This window comes from Aphelocoma coerulescens, chromosome 2 (genome assembly GCF_041296385.1).
Source record: "Aphelocoma coerulescens isolate FSJ_1873_10779 chromosome 2, UR_Acoe_1.0, whole genome shotgun sequence".
Taxonomy (NCBI): domain Eukaryota; kingdom Metazoa; phylum Chordata; class Aves; order Passeriformes; family Corvidae; genus Aphelocoma; species Aphelocoma coerulescens.
The window spans coordinates 52,399,909-52,417,129 of NC_091015.1; the positions used below are offsets into that span (position 1 = coordinate 52,399,909).

The 17,221-nt window shown below is 38.1% G+C and overlaps 1 protein-coding gene across 3 annotated transcripts in view; it reads right to left on the reverse strand.

Moving 5' to 3' along the window:
* Nucleotides 1-17,221, reverse strand: part of CPNE4 (copine 4) — a 242,059-nt gene that overhangs the window by 38,092 nt on the left and 186,746 nt on the right. For all 3 annotated transcript variants that reach the window (XM_069007457.1, XM_069007456.1, XM_069007455.1), the window contains exons 8-11: nt 16,534-16,632; nt 7,508-7,594; nt 6,880-6,939; nt 1,365-1,498 (exon numbers count right to left, since the gene is read on the reverse strand). In XM_069007457.1, the coding sequence (XP_068863558.1) occupies nt 1,365-1,498; nt 6,880-6,939; nt 7,508-7,594; nt 16,534-16,632 (380 nt within the window). The remainder of the gene's footprint in view (nt 1-1,364; nt 1,499-6,879; nt 6,940-7,507; nt 7,595-16,533; nt 16,633-17,221) is intronic.

Here is a 17,221-nt window from a genome sequence, read left to right on the forward strand (position 1 = left end):
ACAAAATGATGCTGATGATTTCATTTAAAAAATAACTGGCTAATATTTTTTGTACTGATTGAAATATACTTACTGAGAGAAGAATCCTGATTCAGATTAATATTTCCATATAGAAGGGACTGTGCCACTTAACTATTTAATTTTCTTAAAAAATACACCTTAAGTGATAAAATAAAAAATTCTGTCTGCATAAACCAGCCCTTTTTACTCCTTTCCCTATTTTTAAAAGTTTATTAATCCTCGGAATTATTGCTAGTAATTATTAAATTACTGCATAATTACTGGGGAATTATCAGCCCACTTACAATAAAATATTAATTTTCTTAGACTCCTTGACTAAATCTGACCATCAAATTCTTACAGAACTCATATCAGGGAAGTATTTTTCTCATTCTTTGAGAAGACATTTCATTACCATGCAAATGGAAGTGCCTCTGAGCAGGCTAATTGGTATATGCAATATATAACAGGCAAACCATAGTCTGAAGTCACTGCAGAAAGTATAATTCAAATTTGACTGGAAATACCATTTTTTCTTGAGATCTGGTATTTACATATGGCAAAGCGGTGGGTGGATATCTATCACGTGCAAATATTAAAAAGTTGTGTAAGATACTGTGTTTCACCACCAGAGAAAGAACATTTAAAGGAGATGTACTTGGTAATTAGATTAATAATGGACAATTCATTTGATAGAATCAGGCAGCCTATTTGAAAGCAACAGAAGTACATAAAGTAATCAAAGCATATTTGGTTCAATTACCTGCATTTGTTTATTTATTTAAAGGCATGTTGTGTACGCACACTACCACTACCTTTTAACACTTATTTTAGAAGAGAGTGCAATATTCAACAGTCCAGGAGAACACTGGAAAAGACCATGGGTTCACTTCTAAGAACAGACCTCAGGAATAGCAGTTTAGGCAACTACAAATTCAGTTTCAAACACAACTTCTCATACTGAACTTCTCAGGAACACTCTTCAGTAGAATGGGACACAAACAGATTCCCAAGTGTATCAGAAAGGATGCTGCCAGCATCTGTGAAACTGGCTCCAAGTTGTTAATCTTGAACACACGAAAAATCCACTCTAACATGTAATTTTAACATGTGAATATAAACCTGAAACTTTACACACAAATCAGCCACACAGCCAGGAACTGTGACTTTCTTTACCATGAAACTAATCTAAACCCAGTGTCACTCTCAACAGCAGGTTAACGTAGACTAATCTTTCTGATGTGCAGTCATTCCTCTTAAGTGCCTAAACACGGAGCTTCTGCAGCCAGCCACAGGCAGTCATTAATTTCACACTGTGAAAACACTTTCTAAAGACAACTCTGTAATCAAACGTGTTTATTTACCTGTCATAGTCTTGGCAAATCTCCCCAACAGCTACCAAAGCTTTCAGATACTCATTGGGCTGATAGGGGTGGATGTAGTGCAGCGAGCAGCTGTTCCTAGGATCACCGTTCGATGCAGTGAAATCTATAGCTACCTGGAAAAGAAGAGAAGTCAATGTGTTGCAGAGCTCTTGTGAGCATAAGTATACCTACATCAGCTTTATATCTTTACCAGAAACAATTTGCTGCAGCAAAGAGACAGCAGCCTTAAAGCAAAGGTTATTTTACAGTGTACTTAATCAAATTGGAATTAGGATTGTACTGGTAAATATACGTAGAAGAAAATGACAGTTTATAAAATAAGAGATAACAAAACTAAAATGGCATAATTAGGTAAAAAATTACCTGCATTGCTATTCTATGGGGAAAATTATGTTCTAATACAAATGAATCAAATTAACTATCTCTAGGTTCTCATATTTAATTAAATTATTCCAGCTCAGGTGACGTTTAGGACATAAAAGCTTTGCAGCAAAAATGTCCTTAGAGAGTTACAAGTCCTACTAAAACTATAAATTAAAACTCCAATTAGGGACATTTCTTAGCTATTTTAATTCTTACTGTGGTTGTAGTAGTAGATATTTGTTGTCTGGTATCTTTTGTCTTCAAAACATCTAAGCATTAAATAATTAACCCTCCCAATTTCACAGTCAATAGCAAGCTTAACCATGAGCTGCAGGGTAAAAATAAAGCTTGAATCCTGCAAAGATTTTTTGGTTGTTGTTTTTGAAAAACCTTAGAGAAGATTGTGAGAAGTAGTCAATGCAAAAGCAAGAATTAATGAATCATCGTAAAATGAATTTCTCCCTTTTAAAATGCTCTTTATACTTCTCACTGAAGGTAGGCTCTGGCATGCAACTTCCCTTGTTACGGATCAGAAAGTCCTCTGCTGAATTTGTGATGCTGCTTTATAGGAATTCCTAAAAGAAGCAACAATAATCCCAAGGGTCTTACAGAGGGAACAAAGCCATTTATAAAACGTCCTTGTGTCTAATAACCTATTCCTCTAACAAATCCATTACACCTGAATATTCAATAGACAAATGCAGCAAGTTCAGATTTCAGTTTTACAGTGTAGCTGGAAGCTAAGAAAGGGTCTTGCTAAAGGCTGCAAAAAGCACTCTGAAGGCACAGCTTGCTTTTGCAAATGTTCAGCTTCCCCAGCTGCAGCCTCTGCTTGGCACAGGGAACACTACTTTATGCAGCTCTAAAATGAAAATGAAACATGACATTTTCGTGCTTCTGTAAAAAAAAACCCACAGCCGTTCTGAAACTTACTTCTTGTTGCTAAAAAGTAAAAGGGAAATATCATACTAGGTCAACCCAAAATGGCTTTCGTCCATGGGTTCTGATTTTCCACCTCTATCTTTTAGCTGAAGAAACTCCCTTCTTTGCCTTGATCACCTATGAACCCCTGGCACCTCACCACATCCAGTCAGGAGAGAGATGAGATTTTTGGCTTGCAGATAAGAGTAATCTTTCACCTCTGCTTCCTACTCACTGTTCAGGCACCGAAGCACTGAGTTTGTTTTCCACAGAGATCTTTTTCCAAAAATGGTATCTGGATTTATCTTGAATAAATCAATGGAGAACCTCTCATGACTTCACTTGTAAGGGCATATAACTGAGAAACACTACACATATTTAACTGAGGAAGAAAGCAACATTAGTGGTTGTGAAACCCAAGATAAACCTATGGATGCCTGTATGGACTAGCTTAGTTTTGGGAAAATTATTTGTAAAAAATCTTATTCAAGGTATGCATATTTTCTTAAAAATAAGTATATTTTCCCTGATATAATTTAACCCTAATTTCATTATACAAGGCGCAAAAATGCCACTGTATGATAGGGAAACAAAGAGGATTCCTGTAAAATTGTTAAAAGTAGGTGTTTTTGCTTATAATCTCAAAACACTAAAACACATTAACAAGACTTTAGTGACACATCAAACAGAACTGGACAAGACTTCCTTTATGGCTGTTAGCCATGGCTAACTGCTTTGGAAATGAAAACAAGAATATGGACTAGAAATAAGGAGTAGGTTTCATGAGCTTGGAAAAAAGCCTGTGGCTAGTGTTTGGGTAAGCAAAAAACACTTCCTGGAACAAGCTTCCTTTTGGAAATGGTCCTTGCAGCAGAGGTCTGCTGATAAGTAAAAAAAAAAATCCTCATTTCCTATGATGAAGAATTTATGAATATTTGTACTTGGATGCAGTATGCTTGAATTTGATCCAAATCTCTGTTTGAGTCCCACAGAGAGGACTTATAAGAAAGATGACCCCTTTAAATTGCCATGATTCCAAAATAACAATGCAGAGCTCTGCTCTTTTAGCATTACTCAACAATACCAAGGTCTTGTGCAAATACATCAGATAAGGATTTGTAAAAATAATTCAGTATATGACAGAAGTTATGTTAATATCACAACTGAGCTTATCTTTGGGCGGCGAAGGAGGAAATCTTTCTTACAGTGCGTACATTTGATTTTTATCAGTGTGTCTTTAAATGTATCACTTCCAATGTACCAGTCATCTTCCCTCAGCTAAATAAGAGCATAACAGAACAATAACTATACTCAGTACCAGCTTCTTTTTTTTTTCCTCAGACTTGTGAAAAGGTGATTTTCACTACACTCAAAACATCCTACATAGCTGGGACCTCCTGCTAGATCTGTCAGCAACAAATCAGGCTGCCCAATACCGTGACCTGCCTGAGAGAACATCTGTCTGATATATCTTTCTATTACAGTTCCTTGTATGCATGTTACACATCCTTTCTGCTGTATTTCCTAAAGTGATGGAAATGTCTTCTGACTACAGACCCATTTGCACTGCCACCCTCTGAACATTTCTTCTGCAGCAGGGTACACTGATAAGAGATACAGTGTTTGGCAATAAGCTGGGCATAAAAATAGAGGGCTGGAATCAGCACTGTCGATCTCTGTAGATGAAAGCTTCTTAATAACTGGTTTTAAAGCAAAGGAAAAGTTTACTTTTGTTTTTCAGAGATATTCTTTCTAACTTCTACAATCTAGGTACAAAGCCTCCCAAGAAGACAGAGCATGATGTTACCAAGGCTTTCATTATACCTTAAATTAGCAGGTACATCATGCTACAGCTTTTTGTTATCAAATGTGTGTTTAGCATCCCAGTTTCCCTCCCTCAGCAAGTGCCCTTTCAAATCACATCTGTATCATACTACCTGTACACAGCATGAGCTCAACAGAAATGCCATTAATATTAGGACAATGACAACAAGAATACAGGTATCAGGAGAGTTCCAAACAATCCCAAATCCACTACAGTTAAAAAAAAATGGAAATCTGAGAAAGTCCAAGGAATAGGCCTCTTCTGTTTCAGTGGTCTGAATTAATCAGTTTAGGACTATGTGAAGAGGAGTTGACATGATGCATGCAGAAAGCAAGGGAGAATGGAATATCTCCCCAGTAGGCTGCACCCTTTTGTTTGAGTGACCACCGGAGAATTTATTTCGGAAAACAACACCACATCTCACAACCAGCCTGTGCAGTAATACTGAGGACTGGTAGAAGAAAAGCGAAGGAAAATATGTGGAGAGCCAGTTTGTGACCATGTTTAGGTAGAACCACTAGGTTATGCATGCAGAGAGCTACAGGTACAGAGATGTCACCATGGCTTACCCTGGGTCCACGCAGGTTGAAAATTGATAGTGATGAGTTTACACAATGCTTTACCATTGAGGGAAATAGTAATTCAGGGATTTCTGCAGTTCACAGTATAATGAATCTTCCATTTCCTTTATGTCCTCGCTGCCCATCCTTGCAGATGACCTTACTTAAGCTTTCTATTACCAATTGTTTTGTTTCATTTCAGTAAAATGAAATATAGTAAAATATAGAAGAGGTACTATCCACTTTAACCCATTTGCCCCACTACTTTTAAACTTGTGTTTCACAGCCTACTAATAGGAAACCTGTGACAAGTAAATAAAAGGCAAGAAAATTGCCATAACCCTTCCTTGCACTGAGTAAGAACTCCCTCTTCCATTGGAAAACAGCTAGGAGGAATCAAAGAGAGTTTGAAAAGCACAACTGTAACTTAATTTAACATGTAAATCCCTAGACACTTTCTAATGGTGGCAGTGCTCCTGCTCTTGAGCTGGAGCTGTAGGAAATGCATATTAACTGGTCTTTGCATGTGCCTTAGCACATGCCCTGATTAGAAAAGGCTTTCAAATATTACATGAAGACATTAATGTCTTTCTGATAACAATCTTGAACACAATTGATAAATGAGTTCTTCCAGTCATATTTTAGGGAGGAAATGTCAGAAAAGATAAATTAAAGGGGTTTCCGAAGATTGCCAAGTTTCAGACTTGAAGGAGGAATATGTGGATTTCTCCTCTTGCATTGCAGATACGTGGGGATAAAAGAAGAAGTAGGTGGGTAAGGCAGAGAGGTAATTAATTGCACAGTATGCTTTATATGAGAGAAGACAACTATGAAGATCTTTGTCCACTGCAGAAGGTATTTCCTTCAAAACCAGAACAGAGTCCTCAGTTCTGGATGTTATCCAATGAGTTTGTGATTAGTACAGACAAAGTCCATGTTTAACACCTCAAAAAGCTGATCTGTACACAAGAGGAAAATCCACTAGTGTCTATAGCTGCTGCTGGAACTTTTGGGTACAATAAAAAAAAACCAACCTTTCTTTTTTTGTCAAATCTTTTTGGAAAATTAAGGCTTGCCTGGAAAATGTGAAATGGAACATTTCAGTAGCATTCAGTGTCTGATATATGTGGGAACAGAAGTAGGGCAGGGTGTTAGAGGAAAAGAAAAGATCTCCAGCAGAAGAATATTACCTTGGTGCGCATTTTTAGCCCTTTAGCTGGCATGAATTAGAAGTCACATAAATCAGATTGGAACTGAGCCACAATCCGTATTCCTATGCTATGGGAAAAACTGATATATCATATCATATTACATGATATTATGTATATTAATTTTTAGATACATGATACAAAAAAAGATCAAACCTACACATCATTAAATGTTTCTAAATTTATTAACTGGAAATGCAAAAAACTGTATTTCTGTTTATGAAGAGCCCAGCAAATCCTTTTACACCCTGTTCCTTGAACTGAATAGCTTCTGAGTACACTCTAAATTAGAACTGTGTACCCCTGTAGTGCCATCTTACTTGGTAGCTATGGCTGAGATATGAAACACCAGCATTTACCCCAGACTGACAGAGAAAGTCCCTGGCTGGATCTCCCTCTGTGTGTGACTTTCTGTATGGAACCATTTCAGGGGAAAAACCTTGCTTTTTCCAGAGCACTCATTCTGGAAAGGAAGACTGGCCCTTAATACGTTTTACAAGAAGAACTTAATCATTTACCAAGGAATGGCATGTAAGAATCATTTCTCTGAAAGTAATGAATTGGTATCTAAGGGGATTCCCTTTCTTCAAAACAAGTTAGAGGAATAACACACTTACTGTAAACTGTATTTGGCAGCCTCCCATGATATAATCTAAGAAAGAATGCATCTTGTGTATCTGCAGACAAGAAAGCAAGACATTCAACTTAGCTGCATACTGATAAAACGTAAGAGAACTGCCTGAAAAAAAATTGGAGAGGGACCAACTGAAAATAAGGTAAAGGAAGAAATCATTAAATACAGTTTGAGACAGAAACAAAACTATAAACAGAAAAAATATCAAAATTCTAAACCTACAGAAAGGAAAATTCACATAAAAAGTAGAACCAACTGCTTCTCAGTGGGAATTCAATGGAAATTTTGCTGTTGGTTTAGGAGGAACAAGAGAAATTTTGTAGAAATAATGGAAGTCTTAAAAGGGATACACACAAAGTTGGCAACTCTGTAGGTGTTAGAGTTTAGTATCGTCTTTTGCATTGTAAAACTGCAGGGATAGGGCAAGAGAAATGTAACGAGAGTTGAGGACAGTCAACTGACTTTTGAGATTCAAATCCTTGCCTTTACTTTTTGTAGGGGATACTTTCCATTGCTATTCTACAGGCAGTTCCACTTTGTTCCAAGCACCATTAAAATTTATCACTGAGAGCTTAGTAAAGAAAGAGACAAAGAGCAAAACATATATATACCTTGCACTGATTAAGGATGACAATGCCTGAGTTCTTGTAGTTCTTCTTCTTTGCTTTGTACTTGGGGTTAATGCATTCCCATTGTACCTGTGAAAAAAATAGCAGTCACTCTGCAGGAAAATTTTATGTACAGATTGAATAATTAACAAAAACTGCACTGCCTAATTTCCACAGTTGACTAAATCATAACAGATAATGGCAAACAGAGAGGAAAAAAATGAAAACTGTTAACTATGCAGAAAATAGTTAATAGAAAAAGGCCCAGGGCAAACATCAGTCTTTGAACATATACATGTGGACAAGGCACTAAGGGAGACATCCAGATTCATGTGTTGTCATCTTCCAGTCTTGTAGTTTCAGGTGTTACATAAGAAAGATTGAGGATCTTTTGAGATCATTTAAGAGGAAAAAAAAAGAAGGAACTTAATACAAATGAAAATACTGGAGAGAGCAACCTGATGCATTGTATTAACTACAAAACTGTTGTCACAGTAACACTGAGTTTTGTATTAAACTCATGATTGGAAAAACTCTGGTCAGCAATCATCTCGCTTTCTCCTTTAAGTCTGACAGCAAAAGAAAAAGTTAAGAAAATCAGTAAAGTGTTCACAAAGATGGAGCTAACTACTGATATGTTTGAAATTTATCTCTAAGAATATATCAAAATCCCTTTTTGAATTTTTTTTTCATAGTTTTATTTACAGATAGTCAGTTTTACAGAAAACAGTCCTGCCTTGTTACTGAAATACATCTCCTTGTTCTCATCATAACATCTCACAGGTTCTTAATAATTTCCACTTGAAATGTTCTGCCTTCCTCTGGTTTCAGGCAGCGTGATAAGGCCAAGCTTTCAGACCCTCACCTCTAATGTCTACAATATTATTCACGCCTCTTACTGCAGGAGTAAAATGTACATTTGTACATGCAAGTGTCTATTGGCATTTATATATACAGATTTTTATCGGTAATATGCTGTTCATAAGGTTAATAACATGACTATTTTCCTTCAGAGAGCTGTTTCCAAGTGTGGGGACAAAATATGTGATGCTGGGTAACAGAAAGAAATACCATTCCAAAAGGAACCAGAATGATCGATTATCTAAAAATCTCTACTATGAAATTTTGAAATGAAACATGTCTTAAGTGTAACAGTGTTTTGCCTACAATGAAAACCTTCTTAAGTGTTACAATACTTCATCTATTGTGAGGTGCATACATGATATATCCCAACAAAGTGTCTGAGCACCAAAACCTATTTTTACTTTATGCTCAGCCCCAGAAATTTCATCGAACTTCAAACCACTGCCTAACAGCAATTATTTGGATGTCTCTGAAGTATTCCAGACTTAGAGATTTTGTCAAACATCAAAAAAACGGAAGGCAAAACATCTGGCTTTGGAGCAATATGAGACCATTTCGGCACAGGAGAGGAGGGGTATTTTTCATCACTGTGAAATGGAGACAGGTGACAGAGTGAAGAATGGGAAAAGACGAAAAAAAAGTTCCAACTGCAGGAAGCACATCTGCTTGCTCTCCCAGCTAGCCTACAGCTCAGTTATTTGTCTTGTGAAACAAATGTTCCAGCTGAGAAGACAGGCAGATACAGGCCCTCAAGTTCAGGGGAAATCCTCCATAAATATTTCTTCACTACTCAAGAGAAGCAGTCAGGCTCAAGAAATAAAAGCCCTTCTCTCCCAGCAAAGAGAGTGCTCTGTGACACAATGCTGGAGTGCAATAAGCTCATGTTTGGGTCTGAGAGCAAGGCAAAAGCACTGCCCTCTCCCATCTTGATAGGTTGCTGTCAGGCAAAATGGTTTAACACACAGTTGTCTCCACACTTACTGGAAACATTCGTACAGAGAAATCATGTTGTCTGTATATTATACATACACTGTAATATATCAAATAGAAAGAAAAAATAGGAGACAGGATTCCTCCCTTTGACACTGAAATACACTGGAGAGGTCTAGTAGCTTTCCCCTGAACATCCAAGGTGAACCTCCTTAATTTTAGCATCCTCCAACATGAGTATTTTTTCAATGTACATATTTAACCAAGGCCTGACCTATATGAAGCCATATACTATGCACATAATTTTTCTCCTCAGGAAAGGATTATTCAAGCCTGAAAAAAATGTTTCTCGTGGTATTCATTTATGGAAGAAGTTTACAATAAATAAAGACCAAAGTGGCATAAAACATTACTTAAGGGGAGAAAAGATCTCTCAGGTTCCCTTAGCTAACTGTAAAATGCAATTATGAATGTTCACCTACCTTGCACAGCATTTTGAGATGTATGGATAACAATTCTCAGTAACAACCTAAAGCTCATTTAAATATTCTATGTGCAAGTCACTAACATTATTGGCTTATGTGGATAATAAAGCAAAGGAAAAAACAGATTAGAAAATTTATAGAAAACAGGAAAACAGAAAGAAAGAACAATTTTGCACTTATTAAATCTGTTGATAAAAGTATAAAGAAGAGAAAGGAATAAGAGAGGAGAGAGAAGACATTTCCCAGTTCATAGGCTTAAAAAAGCCAATAAAACTGTTTTACATAAAACTCAATCTTCACTTACCCACCAAGATCCAGTTCTGACCTTGGCAATTCCCATAGTTCAAGCTAAAGATGTAAAAAGCATCATTTGAAGGAAATTTCCTATACAGGTCTTACTATTTATCCAGCTTTTATAATGAGAACAAAGTTCAGAATACAGCTCTAAGCAGGTAAGTACTAACGAGAAACAATTCTCAAATATTGTGCTTGCACTGTTGAGACCAACCTCAATTTCCAGTCTGTTCCTACATTCCCAGTATTGATTTGGTATCTGACATTGTTTTTTATCGATTCATTTTTGCTCTTAAATTAACTTTTCAGTTGAGAGGAAGCTAATGCAATAGTCTGCAATCTGACACTAATGGTAAACATTGTGAAGTTCAGATTCGCCATTCTGAAAGTCACTTAGCATTTCCTCCAAATGCCTGACAGCTCTGGGCTGTGCAAACTCTTTCCCTGTCAAACAACACGGGGAATCTGAAACAGAAAGCAATCTGGTTTTAAACTATCTACTGTTAATTTAAGTAATGTTGCAAATGTTGGTAATGGACTCCCAAGACTATACTGTGTTGGTGCTTCTTTTACGCTTAAATTTAAACCACTGTGTGGAAAATTTCTGAACGAACTCCATTCAGCTATTCTTCAATGAGAGTCAGTGAACTAATGCTGACTCTTGGAAGGTCCCAATCCTCTTGTGCCTGTGATGAGGAGACAAGACATCCCTCAGTGGAAGATGTTACTCTTTGCAGTGAAGGATACTGTCTTTCCAAACATCCTTACTCCTTCTCTTACAAAACCTTCAAAAGAGAGCAAAAAGCAAACAATGCAACCATTTATGCCACACACCAGCAAAGGGAAGTGGAGGTGACTAAATGAAGGCAACCATTGTAGAACCAAAATTTGGACAGTACATGGCCACAAGCTATTCAGAGAAAGAACTGAAGGTGTCAGGAGAGCTTCATGTACCCTAAGGCAGGACAAATGATAGCAGTTGCTTTCTCTGGGACAGTCCTTGCCACCAGGACATTGGGTAGGCCTGTAAGGAAAGGGCTAGAGAGCTTGTGTTGCCTGCAGCATAGCTTGTGTTAGCAGTAACATGTTCTTTCGCCTCCCCTGCACTTCTTTGGTTTCTCTCTTCTTCTTTCCTGTTCAGCTGCTGCAACAAATTGCACAGTTTGTAAATAACAAAGGAGGCACCACAGTCTAAAGGATGGGGCAAACCCCCCAATCAATAGCAGGCAGCTTTATATCCTTCATTGTCTCTTTCTGATGCCTCAAGAAAAACAAGTCACTTTTATGTGAACTGAGTCTCCTCCCACGTGAAAGGCTACATGATTCCTGCCATCCCTCTAGGCAAGAAGACAGGATTGTTTTGTTTTGTTTTGTTTTTCCTCTTTCTATTCCAGAAATACATCCACTATGGGAGAAGAGCTGCTTTTAATCACTATCAGAGATTTCCTCTGGAAACTTGCCCCTGGGGAATGAAGTAGAAATTAAAGCATTTCTTGTTTCCCCAGCCAAGGTCCCCAGCCTCCCCTGCACTTCTGAGGCTGTACCAATGGCTACCTCCTCACAGGGATTTGCCAAGTGCCTGGTGTGGCTGCACCCTTCACTGAGGCCTCTGCTGCCCTGTCTGGGGCCAGCAGCAGCTGCTGGTGTTGCAGACAGTCCTGGGTGAACTGGGCTGTCTCGTGATAAGACTACTCATGGAATTGTCCCCTGGTGTCAATAAACACCTTGGCCCAATACCAAGAGCTTAAAGGTCTCACTGTGCGCAGTCATCTGAAGAGCTACCAGATGCAAAGGCCCTCTCTAATAACACCCTGAACTTGTGGGAATGTCAGTGGAGATGGGAAGTACAGCAGGGTTTCTTCCTCCTCTTTCCTTTCGTGTGTGTGCAAATGCACACGTGTCCATTTTTTATGTAATACAGGAACAGATTTTTCCCTTACGTAACTCCTGTGCTGCATGGGGATCCAGGTGATTTCCCCAATTTTTTTCCTCTCAAATCCCTCTGGCTTTATTGCCTTGATTAAAAAAAAAAAAAAAAAGAAAAAAAAAAAAGTGACTTTTTTTTTCTCATTACTAGAGGATTCCTCCTTTCAGCTATGATAAGCTTTAATAGTATTTACATTTATATAATCTCAAGCTTCTTCTAGTCCTGTTTAAATACGCTTGATAGATTAATATTAGAACACCTTAAAGACTGCTACTGTACAAAGATATTAAAAACATATATATATTCTTGGAAGAAATCCTCAGACACAATAAACTCAGAGTATTTATTAGTATTTCACTTTAAAAAGATGTCATAAATAGGGACAGACTTACTGTTACTGTGGGGTTTTTTTGTGTCAAGATTATGATGAAGGAGTAATAATGAAGTTTGGAATGGTGGAAAGTGCTAACAGAAGATTTAGAAACCACAGAATTACAGGATGGAAAAGACCTCTATGATCATCAGGTCAGTTTAGTTCACCACTAAACCATGGTCCATGCAATGGCTGCTTCAGATGTGAATTTAAACAAGAGTATGTCTTTGTGCCATTTTTTTTGGTGGTCTGTATGAAAACAGGCTAGGTGTCAGAACATAACAGTCTGTGACCATAAGGTAATTTTTATGGAACAAAACCACATCAAGTTATTATCCTGAGGTTTTTCATGATCAGAAAGTCTTCTTAAAACAGAAGACCAGCAAGTTTTCCCAGAATTCAGTCCTCTCAGTCATGGAGCAGCACCTAACACTCTGAAGGAGTCATAATTCAAGATTTGTGAATCTCACCCAAGACATACCACATTCAGAAAAGAAATTCATAAACAACTTATGCCACTTCTGATCAAAAGAAGTGATCTCATTCAGGTAAGGAATTTTCCCTTCTCTTCATATAGAACTGGTTTAACCACTCAGAAGATGCCAGTGCTAGATTCACAGCATTTATCTAAATGATGCCTGATCTCAAACACACATTTCTGAGAAATCTCACAGCCAAGGCAAGCCACCAAGCTGACTGTAAGCTCAATCGAGGCTGATGCTCAAAACTTGGGATAATCAGTACACAGCCCAGGGATGGAACAGTCTTAGAAGGACCACCGCCTCCTGTAAGTAAGCAGTTGACACATATCCATTCTGTCCATCTCAAGTGGTTCTGTAGCAGTTGATAGATTGGTTACAAGACAAAAATATCTTTTAGAGGGGGAGGTTGAAGAATGGATCAGAATACTCTGTGCTTTCTGAAGGACGAGCTATGTACAATTACAAGGCAACTTCAGCATCCTTGTCAACTCCTCCAGAGATGAGGTGAGCTGGTGAAATGGTGAGAAGCACTAGCAGTTCACAGATGCCACACAGTCCGTCCTGCTCACCAGCACAAACTATGGCACTCCCACTCTCACTGGGTAATGCATTTATGAAAACTTGTGCTGCTGATTCCAACCAATACAGACAATGCCGATGGGCAGAGATGGAGATCTGTGCCACCGGTGTAGCCTGCTTTAAAACCACACAGATTTGCAGCAGAAGCTTAAGCAAAGTTCCTGGATTCCCTATCAATGATGACTGTTCCTTCCAATTCTCTCCAGTTTCCTGGGAAAGTGAAAAACCCTGGCTGACAATGACTAAGGCATTTTGATTATCTTTTGACAGAACTAAAGCAGTGTACTGTAGCTGGCTGTAAAGTCTACTGCACAAAAGAAAATATAACCAGAATAAGCTATGCTGCATCTCCTTAGCAACTCAAATAGGGGCGTCAGACCTGAGCTCTGCTCTTTACTCTGGCTTCCACAGCATCTGAGATGAAGTTCCAGGTTTTGGTCCTCATCTTCGACACTTAACACTCACTGCTGTGATGCTTTGTGAAAGAATGTTAATACCAGGGGCTGAAAGATGTAGTTTTACTCTGACTGAAAGGAATGTTACATGGAAAACAGCATTTTCTGGTCTGAGGCTATGAAAGGGTCTCTTCTAGGGACAAAGAACTATGTTTAACCTACCCATCTCCCCACCCACATATAATTACATTTCTCTGATATGGCCTTCCTTATCAGAAATACCTAGCAACACATCTACTTGAAGGCAAAACACCTTCCTTCTCTCTAATTTCCTCATGGTTCACCATAACCTCTTTATTCAAAGTAAACACTCCATTGCACATGCTTTTTCTTTAGGGAGACTAAAACTAAAGAAAAGAACTGACAACTGCTAATCACATTACTTAAGGTTGCACAAAGGATGTTGACATAAACTCTGCACTAAGATTTTTTATGGGGTCCACAGACAATGGCACACACTGCCTTTAGCAGCAATGGTTCTTTCTACAGAATAGAGAAAAATGAGATAGGATGAGGAAGGGACAGGGAGAGAGAGAAAGGGAAAGGGAAATTGCATTCTGGCTCCAGCCAAGTGACGTGGCTTCCCACACAATTGATCTCTCTGGTACAACATGTGATTATAGTATTGTTTTCCATAAGTATGTCATCTCCACCAGGACCTGCTCAAACTCCTACTGCTTGTTCTTGTCTATCATGCTATTAGTGCTCATCAAACCCTGATTTCATCAGGGGCAAGAGCCATCTAGCATGGGCATTTATATTTTTGTACCACTATCAGCCACTTAAATGACTAATACTTACTATCTTACCCACTCAATCTTGTTTTCCTCTAGAATAGGCTACAAAATAAGGATTAGAAAAGAGGAGAAAGGAAACTGAATCCCCCATTGGTAATTGTGCCCATGAGAATTATCTGTACCAACAGCAGGGTTTTGCAGGTGCAAGCCGACAGAATAACTACACAGCCACAACAGAAAGAGAGGAACAAGGAAGAAAAAAAGGCAAAATGCCTTAGGTGTGTGGAGGAAGACTGCAAGTAAAAGGTTATAGGTAAAAGACAACCTGCAGAGTGGCAAATGGCAGGCCCATTGAAAGAGTAAGATTCAGGCACTTACAGCATAGGGCAACATTAAAACATTTCTGGACAGCACTCTGATATTGCAGTGACAGCCTAGAACAAGAACTGACAAATGGCTGTATTAACTTTTTATGCCTGTGAAAGAATAATTATCCTTTTTGCTAGCTGAGGATGAAAAAAAGCACACTGTTTCTCCATCATAATAAAGAATACATGGTTTATCCTGCAGAGCCCTTCCTGGCACTCTGGACTGCAAGGTTCTTGTCTTGGCCAACAAGCTGTCTCCTGGGAAGGACCATGATGTGGTTTTAAAACATGTACATTGAAAATACACATCCTTTTCCATTCTCGCACAGTCCCTTCCTGAGCCACAGGTATTTGTATACAAATTTGGAGTGTTCTCACATCACTGGCCTTGTTAATGTTATTAATTCTGGGATTTGTTTACCTCTTTATTTCCACTTAAATTTTATTTGATAAGTTTTGATCCTCTGACTTGATTTGAGAGAGCAAAACAGGGTTTTATTTATACTCAGGTTGTGTTCAGAAGTTATTTATAACGGGCTAATACATGAATGATACATATCAGCAGTATTTTACACCCATGAGCAGCATTTGCCAAGCTTTAGTGTATTCTAAGAACTTCAATAGAAAACATCTAGAAGAGCCATAAACGTTTCTTGACATACAGCATAGACTGTCTGCTTACCATTTATCAAACACCTTCTGACTCTGTGTTATATTTTCACTAACATGTTATAAACAGAGCCTTGATATAAAGCCCAGATAAAGCTTATTAGGCATTTGTGTTTGGGGTTGAGATCACAACAACAGTGGAACAATGAATACAAATTATCTGCAGGATCAACATTTTTAACTCCCCCTCACAGAATTTATCAAAACTAACACCTTTAGAAGTAAGTAATAATAGAAAATGACAGTTTCTGGAATTAGATATGCCAAATCACTTATCATATTAAATAATTACTATCAACTGCAATTTGAAAAGATCAGGCTAACATAAAGAAGTGAAATTATTGATAAGCTAACAATTTCATTTTCCGTTAGGACTGTAAATCATGAAATGTTTAGAAAACCAGTTAGCTTCATCATGATGTATTCTAGTTAAAGCTGGCAGCAATGAATGCAGCACATGAGAAATGGAGAAAGACGGAGAATGACCCTCACCCAATTGAGGCCTTTAGGCCAGCAGGGAAATGCTTTGAGTAGCCAGAATGGGCATCTGCTTTGCAGCACAGCACCTCATGGAAACCATGTGCTCAGGCTCAAAGGAAATAAATCTCAGTGAAAAGAAATGCCTGTGGAATTGGAACTAGAAAAAGACCTTAAGTATTTCAGGCAGGAAAGTACAGGAACAAATGCTTTTTTACATTTTCATATTATCATGTCCAGGTAACAGTAAAAAATATGGGAGAGATCAACACAACAACTAAATTCTGGGAGATGATGAGGCAATGCCACCTGCTTTATGACAGGACTGTCTGGGGAATATTGCTCTACAGAGCTTACATATTGAGATTGCTTGGGTGGTTTCCACTCACCTGTCTTCCCTCCATAGCTCCTCGCATTTCCTTGAAAGTTGAGCTAAATTCTCCAATGAAGTCATGCTTTCCATTGGAATCCCAGTCCCAAACTATGCACTGGGGAGACAAAGGGGAAAAGAACAAAACAGCACATTTTTCTTAAGACAGAAAAGAAGTTTTATTGAAAAACATTACAGGAGAAATTATGATATAAACTGGCTGGAGTGTTTTATCTAAAAGGAAATCACAAGGTATATTAAAACCATATTCTTGTTTCTGATCAAAATAAACTGGCAAGAGGAATCTCAACACAGCTTGCTGCTGATAGTTCTGTGTTACGGAGTTTGCCTAATGAAAACAAGCTCATGTATTTCAGAAAGAAAGGATTTCTTGTCTACATCTTTTTGTCAGGTGTGAAAATACAGGATTATGTGTATGTGCATATTCATGGTCAAATGGTGTTGTGACTTACCTCACTGACATGTTTTACAAATACAAATTAATATTCAAAACTCTGGTTGCCTTGGGCAAACATTACCTTTCTCATTTTTACATTCAGTGAAGGTGAGACAATAGTTACAGACAATTTTCTGAAATGGCTTTGAAACTATAAACATCAGTGTTTGGTGCCCATATCTTGGCTGTTTCCCAGTGTTGCTCAACAGTGACTATTCAAACCAAACCTCATTGGTAGTCTTTCCTAAAT